We start from the raw sequence: 20,999 nt of genomic DNA, 5'->3' as shown, positions 1-20,999 counted from the left end.
GAGTATGTACAACATATATTGTTTGAGAGGCTCCAGAAGACAAATATGACATTGTATTGGAATAAGTGCACTATGAACAATCTTTCTTCGTCTTGAGAACCTTGAACTTCGCAATAAGGAAAACACAAGGTTATTACCGGAACGAAACAGAAAAGAAATTAAAAGAAAATATCACAAGCAATTAAATTAATGGTCATAGCCATAAGAAAGCAATTTCTGACCTTCAATGCTTTGGCTGCTAGAGATCTGATTCAATTTTCTCCCATATTGAAGAAGCAATGTCATTGACCTTGCATTTTAATTAAAGTGTGGACTCATACACATTCACCCTCCAGCAAAGCATTGGATTTGTATATTAGACAAATATTAATTTCATCATTATTTAAGTATAAAATAGCAGGGGGTGACTTGCCAAACAGTACACATGCTGGAAATATCTTTATGAATCGTGTATCATCAACAACAACAAAATTTGTATGAACATGTGACATGCACTTTCCTTTAAGTTTATTAATAAAACTTAATAATGGTGGTTGAATGAACTTGAATTCTCTCCATTAAAACTCTCCATCATTTTCTCTTTATCTCTCTCTTAATCATTTTGTAATCATTTTTCCTCTCTTCATTTAGAGAAATAGAGCTGATAAATTTTCTATTTATTTTGACATGTTTGGGTGATGTGGACGGGAATTGATTTTGCCTTTAAAATTGATTATAACTTGAAGCTAGGATTTCTAACTTTTGACTCAAAACATCTTTTTTGTACTAAAATTTATTGTTCAATTCACTTTTAGGTGAATCTAACTAAACATTAATCACTTCATACAACTCACTTACAAGTAAAACCAATTTTACATAGTAAACTCATTCAAATCTTTTTTGTCACTACGAAACTACACAAACCGAAAGGATCCAAATCCATGGTCGGATATGGCGGCGAACGGGGCTAATTCTCACAATATTTCTGAAAGAAAAATTATTTAAGAGAAAAGTTTCATCAAAATTAACACAAAACTCAATTGGCACTATTTATTCTTGCCACAAGTTTGTAAAGTTTAGCTTAACTGACCATACCGATATTGTTAGGTTGGTAATCTTTACTTGTGTTCAAACTTGAGACCTCAGAGTTATGGGTGAGTTTTGTGTTGTATTTGTGACTTTGTGTTCGAACAAAAAAATATTCTTGTCACGTGATTGCACTTCCTTAAATATGAAGTTTCATGAGCAAGTCACTTTCAACATAGAATGTACTAAAGCTTGAAATGGAACTTTCTTTTGGAAAATCATCGTAGAAAAACATAGAGATAGATTATTTATTAGGTGTCTATCTATCATGACTAAGCATCAACTCATACACTCTCAACCAAAATATTTTATTATTTCAGCACGATAAACAAAAACAAAATATTTCATTATGATACACTAGAAATAAAAAACTGATCTCTACATTTAAGGCTTTTTATCGTCCTCCTTCCTTCCTTTGCCAGCTTTTGTCACACTTGTCGCACCTTCAGAACAATAAACTCTCCATTATCTCAACCTTGGGTTCTATTTTTCTTTTATTTCCTTTGTTACTCTTCCATTTGTTGAATGAGATTTTGATATGTTGAGTGGTATATGGGGCTCATGCCAAACCCTTTTAACTTCACCTCTCTTTGTTCAGTCGTTGCTGTAACGTTGATGTTAAACCCTCTCGTCTTATTTCTTGCTATTCTAGTTAGGTACCGAGAAAATGGTTTGTTGTAAATCATACACACACGATCTGATTCACTACAGTCACGCATCACATTTATGTATATATCGACACCATCCTTTTCACTGTCAGCCTCAACATCAGTTGTAGTGATGCTCATTTCAATTATGTTACAAAATTTGTCGTCCTCGGCAAGGATAAAGAAAAAAACAAAGCCCAACAAAGAGGAGAGGTGAGATGGAGAGAGATCAACAATCATATCATCCTTTGTTGTCTTGTACACCAACCATTCTGGAACACTACTTCCAGGATACACATACACTGCTTGATCAGAAACATAGTTAACTTTGAAACCAACATGTGGTGTCAACCTAACTTGGTAATCAACATAACTTTCAACATAATCATGATCCGGTGTCGATAGATTGTGATATGCAAACTTCACTAAATTGATTTGAACATTCAATCCAATATTTATGAGAGAAGCTTCATCCACGTTCAAGCCAGTCCAAAAAGAAATCCTTTTCTTGTTTTCCTTGAATTGTTCAGCAACTGAAGGGAACAATACAGTCTTCAGTGACTTACATTTAACAAGTAAAGATTCAACCGATGAAGGAAGCACAGGTAGAGCCAGAAGGTTTGAGCAATATCGTATGTCTAGTTTTCTTAGTATGGTAAGATTCTTGATGCTTGAAGGTATGCTCTCAATTTCAGTAGAATATAAATTCAGGATTTCTAGCTTGCTTTGACTTCCAAAAGATGATGGCAGTGCACTGATGGGACAAAACTATAGATCTAGTTCTACTATATTCTCAAAAGTCACTGAGAATTTAATAAGATTATTGCAATTTACAAGATAGAGATAATGGAGGGATTTTAAATTGGAATTGGTGGTAAATGTTGTAAGGGAATCACAAAAGGTTAGGTCCAATTTCACAAGTTTATCAAGAGAGAAAATAGATGGGTGGACGCTTCTCAATGCACAACAAAAGTCGATATTCAATACCTCAAGATTTGTGGCTTTTGACAAGTCTGGCAACTCCTTCAGGTTTTTTGAATGAGAGAGTCTGACTCCTTTTAAATTAACTAGATCCTGCTACCAAAGAAAAAGTGATGATATCAAATAAAAGCTTAAGAAATTAATGGATAATTCCTTGAATTAAGATTAATTTAATCTGATAGGCACATCTTCAATTACCTGTACTCCACACCAAAGCTTTTCCACTAGGCTTCTCTGCAGAAAACTTCTCTGGTAATGATTTTAGAGGGTAATGGATCCAATGAAGACATCTAAGACCAGTTGGAAAAGATTGAAGCCCTTGAGGAAGAAGATCCAAATTGTCTTTTTTTTCACCACAGAAAACCAAAAATTGGAGGTTGGTCATCTTATCAAATACATGAGGGCTTAATTTCAGCTTCCTAATTACTGAAAAGTCTAATTGTATGCTTCTAATAGCATCAGTACCCTGCCATTAATATAAAAGAAAATCAAAATACATTTGACCAAAATGACAAATGTTATCTAAAATTGCCAAATATTTTTTACCTTGTCATTTTTCAATACATCATAGATAATATCAGGATCCCATAATCGACAATATTTTCTAGGGTCTTCTCTAGATTCCTGGCGAACAACCTCCCGACCCATTTCTTGTAGAATTTCATGCATAGATATGACATTATCTTCAGAAATAGTTATAAGAGCTTTATCTCTCAACCTTTCTAACCCAACTGCCACAGAATTATCACTTTCATAATCTTTCAATAAATGTTTCATGTAATCCACTTTCAATTCCAAACCCAACCCATTGAATAGACATGCAATGTCTAAAAAATACTTTTGCTCTAAACGATCAAGATCATCATAACTGAGTCTCATTATATCATGAACTTTTGGAAGTGACAGTCTTTTAAGTTTGTCTAGCTGACTTTCCCATACTTCTTTACTTTTCCCACGAAGCGTATTAGCCAAAACTTCAAGAACTAATGGAATTCCTTTGGCATAATCAACCACCCTCTTTGATACATCATAAAACTCAGTTTCAAAATGACTTTGTTTAAAGGCATTTAAATTGAAAAGTGCAAGTGCATCACTAGAGTCCAGTTTCCCAACCTCATACAGATTATCATTATCAACTTCATTAGCAATAAGTACTTGCTTATCCCTGGATGTTACAATTATTCTACTATCACATTGAAACCAATCAAGAGTTCCAAATAACATCTCTAGCTGACTTTCTTCCTTAACATCATCAAGAACAATAAGAACCTTCATACGACCAATCCTTCTCTGAATATAATCAGACAATCCATTTGGTGAGTCGATTTTTACATCTTCTGCTAATAGTTTAGAAAAAAGCTTCTCTTTTAAAAACACTATTACATGCCTGCCTAATTCTTCACTTACCTTTGCAAAAAAATAACAGCCTTCATATTCAGAACGAACTTGATTAAAAATTTCTTCGGCAATAGTTGTCTTGCCGATACCTCCCATACCCCAAATTCCAATTACACGCACCTTTTCTGACTCTTGACACAACAGTGATTCTAAATGTGCAATTGATTTGCCAATTCCAATAAGTCCTTTTGTGTTAATAGGTTGCTTACTGAAATTTTTCAACACAAGATTTGTGATTTCTTCAAGTAGCTCAGCGTCATTCCTATACCACAAAAGAGAAAGACGAATGAATGTTAATGACCTACTATGAAGCATTAATACAGATATCAAACATGATACAAACACTAGTAATAATTTAATAAACTAGGAGTGATTAAATGTAATTTTATGTGTCGTGTAAGTGCCGGAGACACAAATAAACCATTTTTGTTTTGGTGAATCAAAAGTATCTCAGATCGGGAATCAGAGATTGTCCCCTCAAGTACTGAAATTCATACTACTGTCTTTTGGAAGTAAAAGTCTAATCAATAAGCATGCACCCTAGTAAAACACGGAAAATAAAGGTTATGTCTTTTTGCTATTTAAGCAAATGCGCTTATGCTTCAAGTAAATATAGCTACTAGAAAATATTGAAAATTTAAGGAGAGGAAAGAACTAACCGAAAATCTAATGACTTGGTTCCTGACAAATTAGCACATTTGTGCAAAGCGTGTCTCCATTTCTGAACCCTTGACAAAATATACTTTTTTTCATGCTTAGCAAATGCATTCCCATAACTCTTTTTGATATCGTACATCGGTGGGATCTACCTCGTAGAAAACAGGTATTACAATCTGTCCATATTTCTCTTTGCACTCAATTATTTTCACAAGTTCTTCTAAACACCAATGTGAAGAATCATAGTTTTATGAGAATATGATCAATGATATGAATGATCCTTCAATTGCTTCAAAGAGTGAATGTGATATGTTATCTCCCCCCTTTAGTTTGTCGTCAACAAATGCATTTATTTGCTTTCGAGAAAAAGCCTTAGCCAAATGGCTAAGAAAGCCGCGACGGATGTCCTCGCCCCTAAAGCTTACAAAAATATCATACTTTGAATGAGAAGTATTGTTTGACATCGCCTTTTCTTCCAGACCCTTCAACTTATTAACAAAAAACGGTATTAGACTCTTCATAAAGATTTAGGTGAGATCTTAATAACATAAACAAATACAGTAACGTACAATTAAAAAATGCTACTTATTAATTATAAAAATTGATGGTATTCTGATGACCAACATTTCAACAAGTGTTGGATTAAGGCCAGGTAATTAAAAATATTTTTTTTTCCTTCCATTTTATGATTAATATAGAAATCTAGTATCATTAATATGAATTAGAAGATATAATATGAGATCTAGATCAGAGTCGAATTGTATTAAAAAGAATCAGGAAACGCAAAAATAACATTATTAAAAAGAATTGAAGAAGAAAAGTAAAGCAATAAAAGAGTTATCCATTAGATGGAGCCGCCCCATGGGAAGGCCACCATTAGGAGGAGAGGGCTATCAACGAGATGGAGCTAGTTCTCGATTCACCCATTTGATTGTTTTCACTAAAGTTGGATTTTTATACTTTATTTAAAGTTGATTATTTTGGTATCATTAAATTGAATATGATTTTATATTCTATTTGAAGTTGATTAATTTGATTCCTTTTCATTATATTCGATTTTTATATTATAGTTGAATTTGATTATTTTGATTCCTTTTCGGTATACCCGATTTCTATACTTCCTTTAAAATTGTGGATTTGGCTTTACCTTTTTACGACATTGGAATTTTGATATAATCTTATTTGGTATAATACAAAGTTTTCTGAATTTCGCGCATACTCTTGGTTGTGAATTTCCATGCGTACCAACAATTGTGGATTACTTGAATTTTATACGGTTACTATTTTGGTAAATTGACATTAGATTTGAGAAAGTAAATAATCGTGCCCCCTGTGTGTTTCCCTTCTAGTTGGTGGTGGTTGTTGTCTCTCACTAAGTCCATGTGACTTACTCTTTTATTTTTTATTTTTTATTTTTTTTTCAGATTTCCAAGCAGCGAAGTAGAAAGCTGCTAGTAGATTCGAAGTTCAGCTGTGTCACTTGTTTTGGTAGGCTTCTTTGATGGATGTCTCTATTGTTTATGCATATGTTGAGTCGAAGTATCTGCAGCTATTTGGTAGTCTAGGATGTTTTATTATGAGTTGTACAAGTATTGACAAAAAAATGTTATTTGAGACACTGGGCTGATGAAACAGGTTTTTAAAAGAGGATTCATATTTTGGAAATGTTGAATTTACAGAGGAAACTCTGTCGAGGTTTCAGTAAATATTTTTTTTGGAAGTGAAAACCGAAATGAAATTGTTTTTATTTTATAGTTTGTCAAGTTGAATCAATAGGCTTGCCGGGCTAGAATGTTCTAGTTCGTGCGCCGGTCACAATTAGTGTTTTTGGGTCGTGACACAACCCTTTTCCTGTTCTCCTTGCAGTGTTCAGAAATTGAAGGGAACAACCCAGTTTCTAGTAATGTGCAATCTTGCGCAAGTATAATTTCAATAGATTGAGGAAGCTCTGACAGAGTTTTCAGTTTATGGCAACATCTAATGTCTAGATATTGTAGTCTTTATAGACAGGGCCGGCCTAAGGGCCAAGCAACCCAAGCAAGGGCTTTAGGCCTCAAAATTATGGGTGAAGAAAAAGGCCTCTAAAAAATTAATTTGGTTATAAGTATATTATATGATAGATAAATTACATACATTATATAACATAACTGATTACTAAAAAGGCCTCAGTTACTTTTGGTCATGAATTCAAATTTTGATCTCCACAAAATTGATTTTATATAAATATTCTGTTAGAAAAATATATTTTTAAAAGCCATATTAAAAATTTTGCTTTAGGCCTCTTAATCTCTAGGACCGGTCCTGTTTATAGATTCTTAAAACATGAAGGAAAATTTTCATGATACGGTATATCCTAAATGTAGGATTTCAAGCTTTCTTTGACATCCTAACAACGCACGCAATACATTGGCTTGTGTGTATCGTAAATCCAGTTCTGTCGTTTTCTCTGATGTTACATTCTCTCTTACTTGATCCTTCAAATAAATGAAAATAATATGTAATCCTTAATGTTTTATTATATATCTCATTAGTCTTTAACATTTTGTCAAATTTGTCATGTTATATACAACAGTAGAGACTAAGATGACGTATGTGGCCAAGGTTGGGGACTACTTTCGTATACTTGAAGAATAAATAGGAAGAGATGAGCTTTGGAGCTAGACAAAATTGATGGTTTATTCCTCTATAATGTTTAACCTGCACTCCATGCCAAATTATTTCAACTCAAGTATATGACAAGTCCAACATAACGAGTTTCTCCGCTGAAAATTCATATGGTAACGAGTTTAAAGGGTAATGCATCCAACTGAGGTATGTTAGTTCAGGCGGCATAGATTGAAGTCCCTGGGGAAGAATATCAAAACCATCTTGATCATATGCACTAGGGATGAAACACCCCTACTAGAAAATTACCTAGGATATCTAACATGAGTGTTAAACTCGGCATCGGATACATTAAAATTACAATAAATAAAAACTCTCTGAACAAATCATAGAATTTCTCACCTGTTAACTCAGAAATAGTACCACTGACGTGTACTTTATATGGTCCAGCTACTTCTGCTTCTTCATCAAGAACCATCATGTCGTGTTTATCTGAAATAAATAAAAGGGATTGGGGGCCATACACTCTTTGATGTTCAACAAATGCATTTTCATAACTCATCATTTGATATCTTACATCTGCAGGATCTATCCCATAAAAAATAGGTATAACAATCTGTCCATATTTCTCTCTGCATTGAAGTATTGTGACAAGTTCTTCCAAACACCAGTGTGAAGAAGCATAGTCGTGTGAGAATATGATCAAGGAAATTAATGATCCTTCAATTCCTCTGACAAGTGATTGTGGTATTTCATCTCCCCTCTTAAGCACGTCATCTACAAAGGCCCTTATTTTTTTTCGATGAAAGGCCTCGATCAAATGACTAAGAAAATCCCTGCGGATGTCTTTGCCTCGAAAGCTAACAAAAACATCATATTGTGTTGTTGCATTTGTTGAAATTGAAGAATATTGAGAACTTATACAAGTCCCCAAACGTAACGCTTTTGTGAAATGTTTGGAATTAACAGTTGAAATTCCTTTCTCTGTAAACTCAATAGAAACAGAATGAAAATAAGCATTGTTGAACAAAATCCTTCTCAAAATGAGTCGAGACAAAACTTAGAGTGCATATTTAATATGTTACTCACTTGAATATAGTGTTTCATTCCAACATGAAAATCTTCCAAATTTCCGAATTGAACCAACTGCTGCGGTTACATACCTCCGCAATACAAAACCATGCACCATACTCATTTGTGGAATGTTAACTGATATTGACGTTTTCCACTATAGCCTGTAATGTTAGAAATAACTAAGAGACAATAAAATACAAAACATTATACTTAAGAAGCTCCAAAAGAAGAATATCCTATAAGATTAGAACTCTAGATCACTTTTTTCCTTCCCCCCCTTGTATATCAGAATATGGCAGGCAGAGGGTAATCCGAAAGAGAAAGCTTTTACTCAATTGAGGATAGCGGCAAGTAGCGATTTGTTCAAATTCTACTATGCGACATTGTTAGCGGCCAATTTCAAAATATTTTGTACTCCCTCCATTCCTTTTCTTTTGATGTTTTAGCTCTTGGCACAAGTTTTAAGAAGTAATTAAAGTATATAAATATTTATGTGTTTTTTACTAAAATGTCCTTATTTATCATTAAATTCACATGTGATAAATCAAATGTCACAACTACTTTAATAGTTTATGTCTTTATGGTGTTTTCCAACAAGGGTAAACTTGAGAAAACAATAATAAATTCACTAAAACATCAAAAGTTTTGGAACATAATTGAAACTCTAAAACATCAAAAGAAAAGGAATGGAGGGAGTACTATATAGCGCATCATGGAACAATAGTAGTTTGTTCAAGTTCCACTATTCAATAACGTCATAGCGCCGCTATAGCCTATATTTAACCACTCCCATTAAAAATCATTGATCACTTCATTTTCTATTCAATCTGATATGATGAATTATCGATCATGATAAATTAAAATATTTAACCAAGATGAACTCCATCTGGATCTCTTGTAAGGACAGAGGTTTTAAATTAAGGCTTCATCTTGGCTAAATTTGTTGACTAATCATGATAGATAATGAATATATAGTGTTTACAAACAAGTAACTAAGAAAGCTATTTCTCAACTTGATCTTTAACCATTCATTCTTCTTTTATTTGCAAGTAAATTACTGACCTTGAATTAATATTAAACCTAATTGATGCTCTGGATGTTAGAAAGCTATTCCTATGTGTTGAAACTTCATCCACTTGACCTGTACTGTCTATTAGAAGGAAGAAGTAATTTCGGTTGACCTTAAAGTGAGGTTAATTTTCCTTTGTAACAAATAATGCTTTGGCTGCTAAAGATCTGATTTAACTTTTTTTTATATGGAAGAAGCAATGTCATTAGATTTGTATATTAGGGAAATATTAACATCACTGTTATTTAAATATAAAATAGTTAAACCATGCATGGCAGGAGGGAACGTTGACTTGGCAAATAGTATACAAGTTGGAGTTATCTGTATGAACCATGTGACATGCACTTTCCTTTAAATTTAAATATATTAAAATATTAATAACTTCTTTTAATAATGGTCGTTGAATGATTTTGATTACTTTGTTTTAAACTCTACCTCAAGCGAGAATTTTTTTTTCCTGCCCCTATGACAAAAAAAAATGATATATCTGCCCCTAGTTGAAAATTATTATCGTAAATGCCCTTGTTCTTCTTTTGAATTGACGAGCATGCCATTTTTTCAATCTGCAAAAGCCTGTACAACTCTGTGTGTTCTTAATTTAAGTTGGCGAGCATGAATTTTTTAAGTTTTCTTGTTGTTCTTTATTTCAAATGGCGAGCACATTATTTTTTTTCCCCAATGTTCTACTTCTAAAATGGCGAGCATGCCATTATTGTTTATTTTAAGTAGTTTTTCCTGCTTGTCCTTTGAAATGGCGAGCAAGGGCATTTTTTTTAAATAGTTGTTACTTATGTTGTAATTAGTTGTTGCTTTTCTTTGGCATAGGACAATTTAATTATTGAAATGATTACTTTATGTTTTGATGCCCTTTGTTCTATTGCATGTACGATTCTTGCTCCAAAGTGTCCATACAGTTATACTCTCCACTTCGTCCATTGGTTGATGTTGCGGAAGTGTTTTTGTGGCTTATGGCTGTCGGTACCATTTTATGTGCTTCTTATTGGTCTGCTTGGACTGCCAGAGAAAAAAAAAATACTTAAAATAAACAAGCAGGAAAAAAAAATGCCCTTGCTCGCCATTTCAAAGGACAAGCAGGAAAAACTACTTAAAATAAACAATAATGGCATGCTCGCCATTTTAGAAGTAGAACATTGGGAAAAAAAAAATAATGTGCTCGCCATTTGAAATAAAGAACAACAAGAAAACTTAAAAAATTCATGCTCGCCAACTTAAATTAAGAACACACAGAGTTGTACAGGCTTTTGCAGAGAATGGTTGAAAAAATGGCATGCTCGCCAATTCAAAAGAAGAACAAGGGCATTTACGATAATAATTTTCAACTAGGGGCAGATATATCATTTTTTTTTGTCATAGGGGCAGTAAAAAAAAAATTTCACCTCAAGCTCTCTCAATTTTCTTTGTCTCTCTCTTAATCTTGTTTCTCTCTTCATTATTTCTCAATTTTCTAATCATTTTTCCTCTCTTCATTAAGAGAAAGATATAGAAAATCAAAAGAGAGTTTGATCACAAAAAGAGAGGAACCATATTTTAAATCTGTTGGGAGAGGTGAATCATAGTTCTAATCCCTGCTAAAAGAGGCACCTTAAACTTATTTTTATAAGCTATCTTAAACTGCACATCACCACTTTGCAAAGGGGCATTTAAATCGGCAAATTAAGAAGAAGCTTTAGTTACAAAACTGAGAATGTGAGCCCTCACCACTTCGCAAGATCATTTGTTGGGAATCTACGTGAACAGAGGCATAACAGAACAAGGATCACGAAAAGAAGGGATATATTTACTATCTAAGTTTCACATATATGATAAAGGACATATATACATACCAGAATCATTTCGAGACCAATGTTTTGCTGCCAATTTCCACATTGTGAATGATTTCCAGTGGTTATTATTAGAGTCATTCGGGTTTCCATACATGAATGAACGAAAAATTCTGGACCAGGTTTTTCTTATTTAGCTTTTTCCATAAAGGAGGGAATGGAAATTTGAGAGGAAAAGGGGCATATAACTTAGACTTTCATGTGTTACAAAGAAAAATCAATCAATTGTAGAAGTTCTCATTTAAACAAGAAATCTAAAGATAACCTACAACTTATGATTACCTTTGACGTCCTTGTCTTATAGCCTTAATTTTGAACAAAGAAGGAAAAATTAAGAAACATTTGTTTGTTATAAATAGGTTAATTTCCATTCACTTGCAATCAGTTTCATATACAGAATACATAGTGAGCTGAGTTTCATACATCTACTTTTGCAATCCTCTTATGTTATGCTTCTTTAATTGACTTGGATATTGGAAATGCCGCAACCACTGCATGAAACTGCAGAACAAAAAACAAATATATTTTAATGGACTACTTAGGTCTATGTATAATAATTGTAATTATAATAAGTAATGTTGATAACTCGACTGTTAACCGTGTCTACTTACATCAAACTATAGACTTGTGTGTAAATCAAATTCTTCATCTTCAGCTGCATGACGTAATGTTGAATAACTCGACTGCTATCCATATCTAACGACTACTTACATCAAACAATGGACTTGTGTCTAAATCAACTTCTTCATCTTCAGCCGGAGGAAAGAAATACATATGATGATGCTAAGCACAGTCCTACTCCATTTGTTAACATAATCAAACAATTCCATTTGTTCAACGATGATTTTATCTCTTAAGGGGATTATGGGTCTGATGCCAAACCCTTTTAACTCCACCTCTGGTCTCTCTCTATCAAATCCGGGTGTTGTCCTTGCTGTAACCTTGATTTTAAACCTTGTCTGATTTTTTGCTATGCTAATTAGGTAGCGTGAACATGGTGGGTCGTATATCATGCATACATGATCTGAAAAACTAGAGAAAAAATCCCTATACATGAAGATACTGACACAATCCTTTTCATCATCATCCACAACATCAATTGTAGTGATATTCAATTCAATTTGGTAACAAAATTGGGAGTCCTTGGCAAGGATGAAGCAAAACACGAAGCCCAACAAAGGGGAGAGAAAAAAAGGAGAGAGATCAATAATCATATCATCCTTTGTTGTCTTGTACTCGAACCACTCTGGAACACTACTTCCAGGATACAAATACACTGCTTGATAAGAATCAAATTTATCTTTGTAATCAACATTTCTTTCATTGCTTTTAGCATGATGTAACAATGCCGCTGAATGTCGATATGCAAACTTCATCAAATTGATCTGCACATTCAACCCAATGTTTATGAGAGAGCGTTCATCTAAGTTCAAGCAATTCCAGAACTCAATCCTTTTCTTGTTTTCCTTGAATTGTTGAGCAACAGAAGGGAAAAATACAGTCTTCAATGATTCACATTCAACAAGTAGAGTTTCAACTGATGAAGGAAGCTCTGGTAGAGACACAAGCTTTGAGCAAAATCGTATGTCTAATTTTCTTAGTCTTGTAAGATTCTTGATGCTTGACGGTATGCTCTCAATTGCAGTGAATACAAAATCCAGGATTTCTAGCGTGCCTTGAAATCCAAAAGATGATGGCAGTGCATTGGGGGGAATGGCCGATAGATAATGGAGGGAGCTTAAATTGGAATTGATTGTAAATGGTGCAAGGGAAAGGCAAAAACTTAGGTCCAATTTCACAAGTTTGTCAAGAGAGAAAATAGATGGATGGATGCTTGTCAACCCATAACAACCTTGGATATTCAATACATTAAGATTTGTCGCTTTAGAAAAGTCTGGTAACTCCTTCAGGAATCCAGAATGTGAGAGTGTAACTTCTTTTAAATTAACCAGATCCTGATACATAAAAAAATTACGTAGTTAATTTATAATTCCTTGAATTAAGATAAATTTAATCTGGAAGACACGTATTAAATTACCTGCACTCCACACCAAAGCTTTTCCAGTAGGCTACTTGACAAGTCCAATATAACAAGATTCTTGGCAGAAAACTTCTCTGGTAATGATTTTAGAGGGTAACGTATCCAATGAAGATATTTTATATCAGTTGGAAAAGATTGAAGCCCTTCAGGAACACGATCCAAACCATCTATATCACGAAAATCCAAAAACTGCAGGTTGGTCATCTTATCAAATACATTGGGGCTTATCTTCAGGTTCCTAATTGCTGACAAGTCTAGACTTATGCTTCTAATAGCATCAGTACCCTGCCATTAATGTAAAAGAAAATCAAAATATTTTTTTTACCAAAAAGACAAATGTTATCTAAAATTGCCAAATATTATTTACCTTATCATTTTTCAATACATCATAGATAATATCAGGATCTGATAATCGACTGCATTTTCTAGGGTATTCACTAGATTCTTGGCGAACAACCTCCCGACCCATTTCTTGTAGAATGTCATGCATAGATATAACATTATCATCAGAAATAGTTATTAGAGCTTTATCTTTCAACCTTTCTAACCCAACAACCACTGCATTATCACTTTCAAAATCTTTCAATAAAAGTTTCATGTAATCCACTTTCAACCTCAACCCGTTGAAGAAACATGCAATATCTAAAAAATACTTTTGCTCTAAACGATCAAGATCATCATAACTGAGTCTCATTACATCATGAACTTTTTTACTTGGCAGTCTTTTAAGTTTGTCCAGCTGACTTTCCCATACGTCCTTATCTTTTCCATGAAGCAGATGAGCCAAAACTTTAAGAACTAATGGAATTCCTTTGGCATAATCGATCACCTTCTTTGAAAGCTCGTAGTACTCCATTTCAAGATGACTTTGTTTAAAGGCATTCAAATTGAAAAGCTCAAGTCCTTCGCTATAATTCAGTACCCCAACTTCATATATATCATCAACTTCATTAGTAATAAGTACTTGCTTGTCTCTAGTTGTTACAATTATTCTACTATCAGATCGAAACCAATCAAGAGTTCCAAATAAAATCTCTAGTTGATCTTCTTCTTTAACATCATCAAGAACAATAAGAACCTTCATACGGCCAATCCTTCTCTGAATATTATTAGACAACCCATTTGGTGAATCGATTTTCACATCTTCTGCTAATAGTGTAGAAAAAAGCTCTTTTTTTAAAAATGCTATTCCATGCCTTCCTAATTCGTCACTTACCTTTGCCAAAAAACAACAACCTTCATATTCCGAGCAACTTCGGTTATAAACTTCTTCAGCAATAGTTGTCTTTCCAATACCTCCCATACCCCAAATTCCAATGACACGAACCTTTTCTGACTTTTGACGTAACAATGATTCTAAATGTCCAACTGGTTTGGCAATTCCAATAAATCCTTTTGTGTTAATAGGATGCTTACTCAACCTCTTCAACACAAGATTGATGATTTCTTCAAGTAGCTCAGCATCATTCCTATACAACAAAATAGATATCGAACATGACATTGACACTGGTAATAAGTTAAGAAAATAGAAGTGATTAAATTAACCATATGAGTTGTGTAGGTGTCGGAGACCAACACGTGTCAAACACTATACACATTAAATTTAAGTGTCAGTGCTCCATAGTTAAAGTCACTATTATAAACTTATTTGTTTGGAAGTTTGTAATGAGAGGTTCAACACCCATGATGGAACATTCCTTCCCTTCCCTTCCCTTCCCTTTCCCTTCCTCCTTAGTAGGATCACGATTCAAAGTTTGATGTTACCTACATTTTTCGTCTATAGAAGTGATAGGATCCCACATGAGAAGGCAACTAATGATAAGGGTATGATGGGCAAACCCCAAATATGATGTCTTTATGAAAGTAATAAGGCTAAGAAGACTAGTGATTAAGTTTACTAGTGAGGTGTTTTAAGTAATTAGTAAGTAGTTAATTAGGTTTAAGTAGATTATTAATAAGTGGCCCATTAGGATTAAATAATAAGAGGCCCATTAGGGTTATATACTAGAATGTTCTCTTCATTTGTATATAATAAAGGGGAATTCTTGGGAGTTCTAGAGTACGACAGATTGAGTTTTCTGTTTAGGGCCAGAGTAGGATTCCTCTCTGAGTTGTGTTGGAGCTTTGCTCTGGGAGTAATTAGAGAAACTCTCTCTTCTACTATTTTACTATTTTTATTCGTATCAATAAAACCACCCTATTTTATTTAATCACCATCTGTTTCTCCTTCTTGTTGGTGAGTGTAAGTTCATTCTTTGGTAGGATCTGTTGGTTCCTATCAAGAAGCTTCCAACAAGGTGGTTGCTCTTTAGGCACCTCAAAAGTAACGAATGGTAGTTGATTACCGTTCAAATAACTTTTTAGATCACTACTATATACCGATTTAAAAAGTGATTTGAGCGGTAATTAGCTGCCGTTGGGTAAGTGCATGTGAGCAATCTCTAAGTGCCTAAAGAGTAATCACCTTCCAACAAACAATTATTATAGACTATGTTGGTCCAAATTATAAAACCATAATAATCACAATCAAGCCATGTTTGTTTTGGTGGATGCAAAGTATCTCCGATCGGGAATCAAAGATTAACCCCTCAAAATACTTAGATTCTTATTAATCCCAGCACAAAAAGGTTGCAGCAAATTAACAACTAACAACTTAAGGATGTAAACATATAATTAATATGCATGCACTCTAGTTAAATAGAGGAAATAAAGGTTATGGCTTTTTTCTATTCAGGCAAATGAGCTTATGCCGGCATGCAGACCTATTATCTATATATGAAACAAGTAAATATATAGCTACTAGAAAATATTGAAAATTCGAGGAAAAAACTAACCGAAAATCTAATGACTTAATTCCTGACAAATTAGCAGATTTTTCCAAAGCTTGTCTCCAGTTTTGAACCCTTGACAAAATATACTTTTTTTCATGCCCTACAAGTGCATTTTCATAACTCTTCTTTTGATGTCGTACATCTGTAGGATCTACCTCATAGAAAACAGGTATTACAATCTGTCCATATTTCTCTTTGCATTCAATTATTTTCACAAGTTCTTCTAAACACCAACGTGAAGAAGCATAGTTTTCTGAGAATATGATCAATGAAATAAACGATCCTTCAATTGCTTCAAAAAGTGAATGTGATATGTCATCTCCCCTCTTAAGTTTGTCATCAACAAAGGCATTTATTTGCTTTTGAGGAAAAGCCTTAGCCAAATGACCAAGAAAGCCGTGGCGGATGTCCTCTCCCCTAAAGCTTACAAAAACATCATACTTTGATTCGGGAGCATTGTTTGACATTGCCTTTTCTGCTACACCCTTCACCTTATTAAAAAAAGAAAGTATTAGATTCTTCATAAAAGTTTAGGAGATATCTCTAAAACATAAACAAAATACAGCGACATTTAAAATTTGATACTACTTTTATTTTTAATAAGTAAAAAATGCTACTACTTAATTATCAAAAAGCGATTCGGTTCCTATGACCAACATTTTAACAAGTGTTAAATTAAGGTCAGGTAGTTAAAAGTGTTTGTTTTGGTGACATACGACTATGATTAACATAGAATTCTGGTAACATTAGTTAGTCAGAAGATATAATATAAGCTTCAACAATCACCTTTGTGACTGTTTTATTGACCATTTCTTTCTTCTTAACTCCTGCAATAGACCACAAGTTTAACTGATGCCTTGAAACTCTCTGAAGAAACAGGAAATGCAAAAAACAACGTTAAAAAGAAGTGTAGCAGGAAAAGGAAACCAATGAAGTATATGCCAATTATCAACCTATAGAATTAATTAGCAGGATTAATTTAACAGATATATGTTCCTTTGAATTCACATACATGATTTATACCGAAGTCCCTTAATGGCCGAATTTCCGATTTAGATGTTCTAGCGAAAATTCCATCTGGCAATGCCTTACTTCCATAATGCCTGTATTGCTTCTGAGGAAATAAAAAATTAACAGAAGCAGAATAAGAGGCAATTCTAAGTTGTTAAAACTCATAAAAGTTTACTGGTCATAATTACATACTGTCATGTTGATAAATCTAAAAGTTTCAGCATTAATTTAAAACACAAATTTGAAATTGATAAGCAGAGTATTTACGGCATATATTGTTTGAGAGGCTCCAAAAGACAAATATGCCATTGGATTGGAATAAGTGCACTATGAACAATCTTTCTTCGTCTCGAGAACCTTGAACTTCGCAATAAGGGAAACACAAGGTTATTACCGGAACGAAACAGAAAAGAAAAGAAAATAAAATATCACAAGAAATTATATTAATGGTCATAGCCATAAGAAAGCAATTTCTGACCTTCAATGCTTTAGCTGCTATAGATCTGATTCAAATTTCTATCATATGGAAGAAGCATTGTCACTGACCTTGCATTTTAAGTGTGGACTCATACACATTCACCCTCCAGCAAAGTATTGGATTTGTATATTAGACAAATATTAATTTCATCATTATTTAAGTATAAAATAGCATGAGCAAAAGTTGACTTGCCAAACAGTACACATGCTGGAAATATCTGTGAATCATGTATAATCAGCAACAACAAAATTTGTATGAACATGTGACATGCACTTTCCTTTAAGTTTATTAATAAAATTTAATAATGGTGGTTGAATGAATTTGAATTCTCTCAATTCAAACTCTCCATCAATTTCTCTCTATCTATCTCTTAATTAGCCTTGACTTTTATTCAATTTTGTAATCATTTTTCCTCTCTTTATTAAGAGACATAGAGAAGATCAATTTTCTATTTATTTTGACATGTTTGGGTGATTTGGACAAAAATTGATTTTGCCTCTAGAATTGATTCTAATTTGAAGTTAGGATTTTTTGATTCAGAATCAGTTTTACATCAAAATTTATTGTTCAACTCACTTTTACATACTATATTCAAACATAAATCACTTCACATTCAACTCAATTTAACATGACTCTATTCAAATATGAATGACTTCAAATTCAACCCACTTATAACTAAAATCAATTAAATTCATTCAAAATTAATTTTGTCACTGTGAAACCAAACATGCACCAAGAGGATCCAAATCCATGGTTGGATATGGCGGTGAATGGGGCTAATTCCCACTTAATATTTTAGAAAGAAAAATTATTAATGACAAATTTCATCAAAATTAACACAAAACTCAATGCACTCTTGCCACTTGATTGTAAAGTGTAGTTCAACTATGAATCATTTAAGGCAATATTGCTAGGTTGGACATCTTTCTTTGGGTTCGAACCCGGGACATCAGGGTTATGGTGTGAGTTTTATGTTGTATTAATGACGTTCACTTCCTTAACTATGAATTTGGTGTAATTATAAATATGAAGTTTCATGAGAAAATCACTTTCTACGAAGAATATAGCAAAGCTTGAAATGGAAATTATGTTTGTTGAGAGACATAGACAAAGAAAGAGACGTTACCTACAAAAACGATATCGCAAATCAAAGATTCCTATGTTATGGTTTGGGGGGAATGGAAAAGGGGACAGATATAGTTTGGAAACAAACCTAAGTACTAGTAGCATCAAAATATGTGTATGTTTGTCAAAAACATGTCAAAATTATACAGTAATGATTGGCTGACACTTTTATGATTGGCTGACACTTTTAATGTGTACACCTTTTGTACCACTCTATCTGGAAAATTTAAGTTAACTTTTTTTGTTGGTGGTCGGGGTTCGAACTCCGGACCTTGCATATTTTTATGCATTGTCCATACCCACTGAATTAAGCTCACGAGGACAAATTTAAGTTAACTAAATATATGGTTTGTGTGATCACATTTTTTTAGTTGCGTGACCACTATTTTTCCATAAATTATTTAGTATTAACTAAATGGGAATTTAGCATGTTGTACCTTTTAACTGATAGCTAACAAAGCAATGTCCAAACTAATTCCTATAGTATGATTACCAGGGTGCATCATTGACTAACATATATATGTTGAGTGATAATTTGCATAAATTTATCTTAAAAATAATGGAGGCCAAATAGTCTAAAAAATTATGAGGTAAAAAAAAATACCGAAAATCTATGACTTAATTCAAGATAAATTAGCAGATTTGTTGAAAGCATGTCTCCAAATTTTCACCTTGGTGGAGCTATACATTCCTTGGTATTCAACAAATGCATTTTCGTAACCCTTCATTTGGTATCTTACATCTGCAGGATCTACCTGATAAAAAATAGGTATAACAATTTGTCCATATTTCTTTCTGCATTGAAGTATTGTGACAAGTTCTTCCAAACACCAACATGAAGAAAGAAGCATACTCTTGTGAGATTATGATCAAGGAAATTAATAATCCTTCAATTCCTCTGACAAGTGATTGTGGTATTTCATCTCCCCTTTTAAGTTCATAATCTACGAAGGGTTTTAATTTCGTTCGACGAGAAGTCTCAATCAAATGACTAAGAAAATCCCTGCAGATGTCTTTGCCTCGAAAGCTAACGAGAACGTCATGTTGTGTTGTTGCATTTATTGAACTTGAAGAAAATTTAGAACTTATATGAATATGAGGCCACAAACGTTACTTTTTTTTTTTTTTGGAATGTTTGTAATTAACAATCACAAATCCTTTCTCTGTAAAATCAAAATAGAAACAGAATGAAAATAAGCATTGTTGAATAAAAACCTTCTCACAATGAGCCAAGAAAAAACAAAAAAAAGTGCATATTTAATTTGTTACTTACTTGAATAGAGTTTCGCCGTTTAGAAGAGAATTCCAACTTGAAAATCTTTCAAACTTCTGAATGGAACCAACCATTACGGTTACATACCGCAGCAATGCAAAACCATGCATCATACTTTATTCGAGGAATATTAACTGATATTGACCTTTTGCACTATAGGCTGCAATGTTAGAAATAATCAAGAGACTGAAAAATACAAAATATTATATTCAAGAAGCTCATTCCAGTTGACCTTACATTGAGTTTGAACTCATACACATTTACACTCTGCCTCAGGATATTGCAGGAATCTATGTCATTCTACTTACGTTTTAAAGTTTGAACTCACACACTTTCACACTTCCACAACATTGGACCCGAGAGAAAATCCAAGTTTGATTTCAAAGTGGAACAAAATTTGGTCAGACATTACTTACTTCCTAGTAAACTCAGGATTACTAGGGCCCTTAGGAGCCGGAGGGTTAACAGACAAAAAACTTGATATTTTTGGGAATGTGTAATGGCATCAAATTCGTTAATATTTGGTTTGCTGTTGGCAAATTACATTTTGTCATTCTTTGCATAAAAATGATGAAATAATTTCATAATGTTTTCATACACTACACTAGCTTATAAACATATCATGAATTGTCTCACAAGTGTCTATATTGATAAATAAACTCAAATAAATCAATTTTAAAAATATTTTTCATAAGTTAAAGGAACTTTTTATCAAATATGGCTTCAAACTTGTGTCACTATGTCAGCATAGACACAAGCATATACAACTTTTAGTGATTATACGTCCAAAAGTACTTTCAATATGTATCATCCAAACAAAGTACATTTGTCAAACATAAGTGTTATGAAATGAATATTAATCTAATTATCTTTTTGTTAATCTTTCGTCACATACAAAATCATC

The 20,999-nt window shown here is 33.2% G+C and overlaps 1 protein-coding gene and 2 pseudogenes across 2 annotated transcripts; all 3 read right to left on the bottom strand.

Moving 5' to 3' along the window:
• Positions 1 to 1,349: 1,349 nt before the first annotated feature.
• Positions 1,350 to 9,672, bottom strand: LOC146926239 (putative disease resistance protein At4g11170; annotated as a pseudogene). The gene is made up of 7 exons (XR_015034060.1): positions 9,489 to 9,672; positions 8,442 to 8,587; positions 7,879 to 8,336; positions 4,751 to 4,833; positions 3,240 to 4,353; positions 2,892 to 3,159; positions 1,350 to 2,786 (listed from the first exon to the last, which is right to left on the bottom strand). The product of XR_015034060.1 is annotated as a putative disease resistance protein At4g11170 (transcript).
• Positions 9,673 to 11,953: 2,281 nt separating this feature from the next.
• On the bottom strand, positions 11,954 to 17,586 carry LOC146926238 (disease resistance protein RML1A-like). Its single transcript, XM_085758629.1, has 7 exons — positions 17,487 to 17,586; positions 17,213 to 17,322; positions 16,995 to 17,085; positions 16,212 to 16,699; positions 13,745 to 14,846; positions 13,375 to 13,662; positions 11,954 to 13,291 (listed from the first exon to the last, which is right to left on the bottom strand). The coding sequence occupies exons 1-7, from the start codon at positions 17,526 to 17,528 to the stop codon at positions 12,068 to 12,070; spliced, it is 3,345 nt and encodes a 1,114-aa protein (XP_085614755.1). The 5' UTR covers positions 17,529 to 17,586; the 3' UTR covers positions 11,954 to 12,067.
• A 1,741-nt stretch (positions 17,587 to 19,327) lies between these two features.
• LOC146926237 (toll/interleukin-1 receptor-like protein) lies at positions 19,328 to 20,169 on the bottom strand (annotated as a pseudogene).
• Between the last annotated feature and the right edge of the window lie 830 nt (positions 20,170 to 20,999).

The sequence above is a fragment of the Medicago sativa genome, chromosome 4 (assembly GCF_051527215.1).
Source record: "Medicago sativa cultivar Bolivia chromosome 4, Bolivia_mono, whole genome shotgun sequence".
Classification (NCBI taxonomy): Eukaryota; Viridiplantae; Streptophyta; class Magnoliopsida; order Fabales; family Fabaceae; genus Medicago; species Medicago sativa.
The sequence above is the reverse complement of the archived record's forward strand: the minus strand, read 5'-3'. Positions and strand labels throughout refer to the sequence as shown.

What these genes read in the sequence shown, in the direction of transcription:
- LOC146926238 (XM_085758629.1), bottom strand. Translation starts at nt 17,528, where the DNA reads ATGGCATATTTGTCTTTTGGAGCCTCTCAAACAATATATGCC. An exon ending in GGTATAAATCATGTATGTGA is followed by an intron (nt 17,086 to 17,212) that starts ATTCAAAGGAAC and finishes TTTGCATTTCCT; the next exon opens with GTTTCTTCAGAGAGTTTCAA. An exon ending in ATGTATTGAAAAATGATAAG is followed by an intron (nt 13,663 to 13,744) that starts GTAAATAATATT and finishes CATTAATGGCAG; the next exon opens with GGTACTGATGCTATTAGAAG.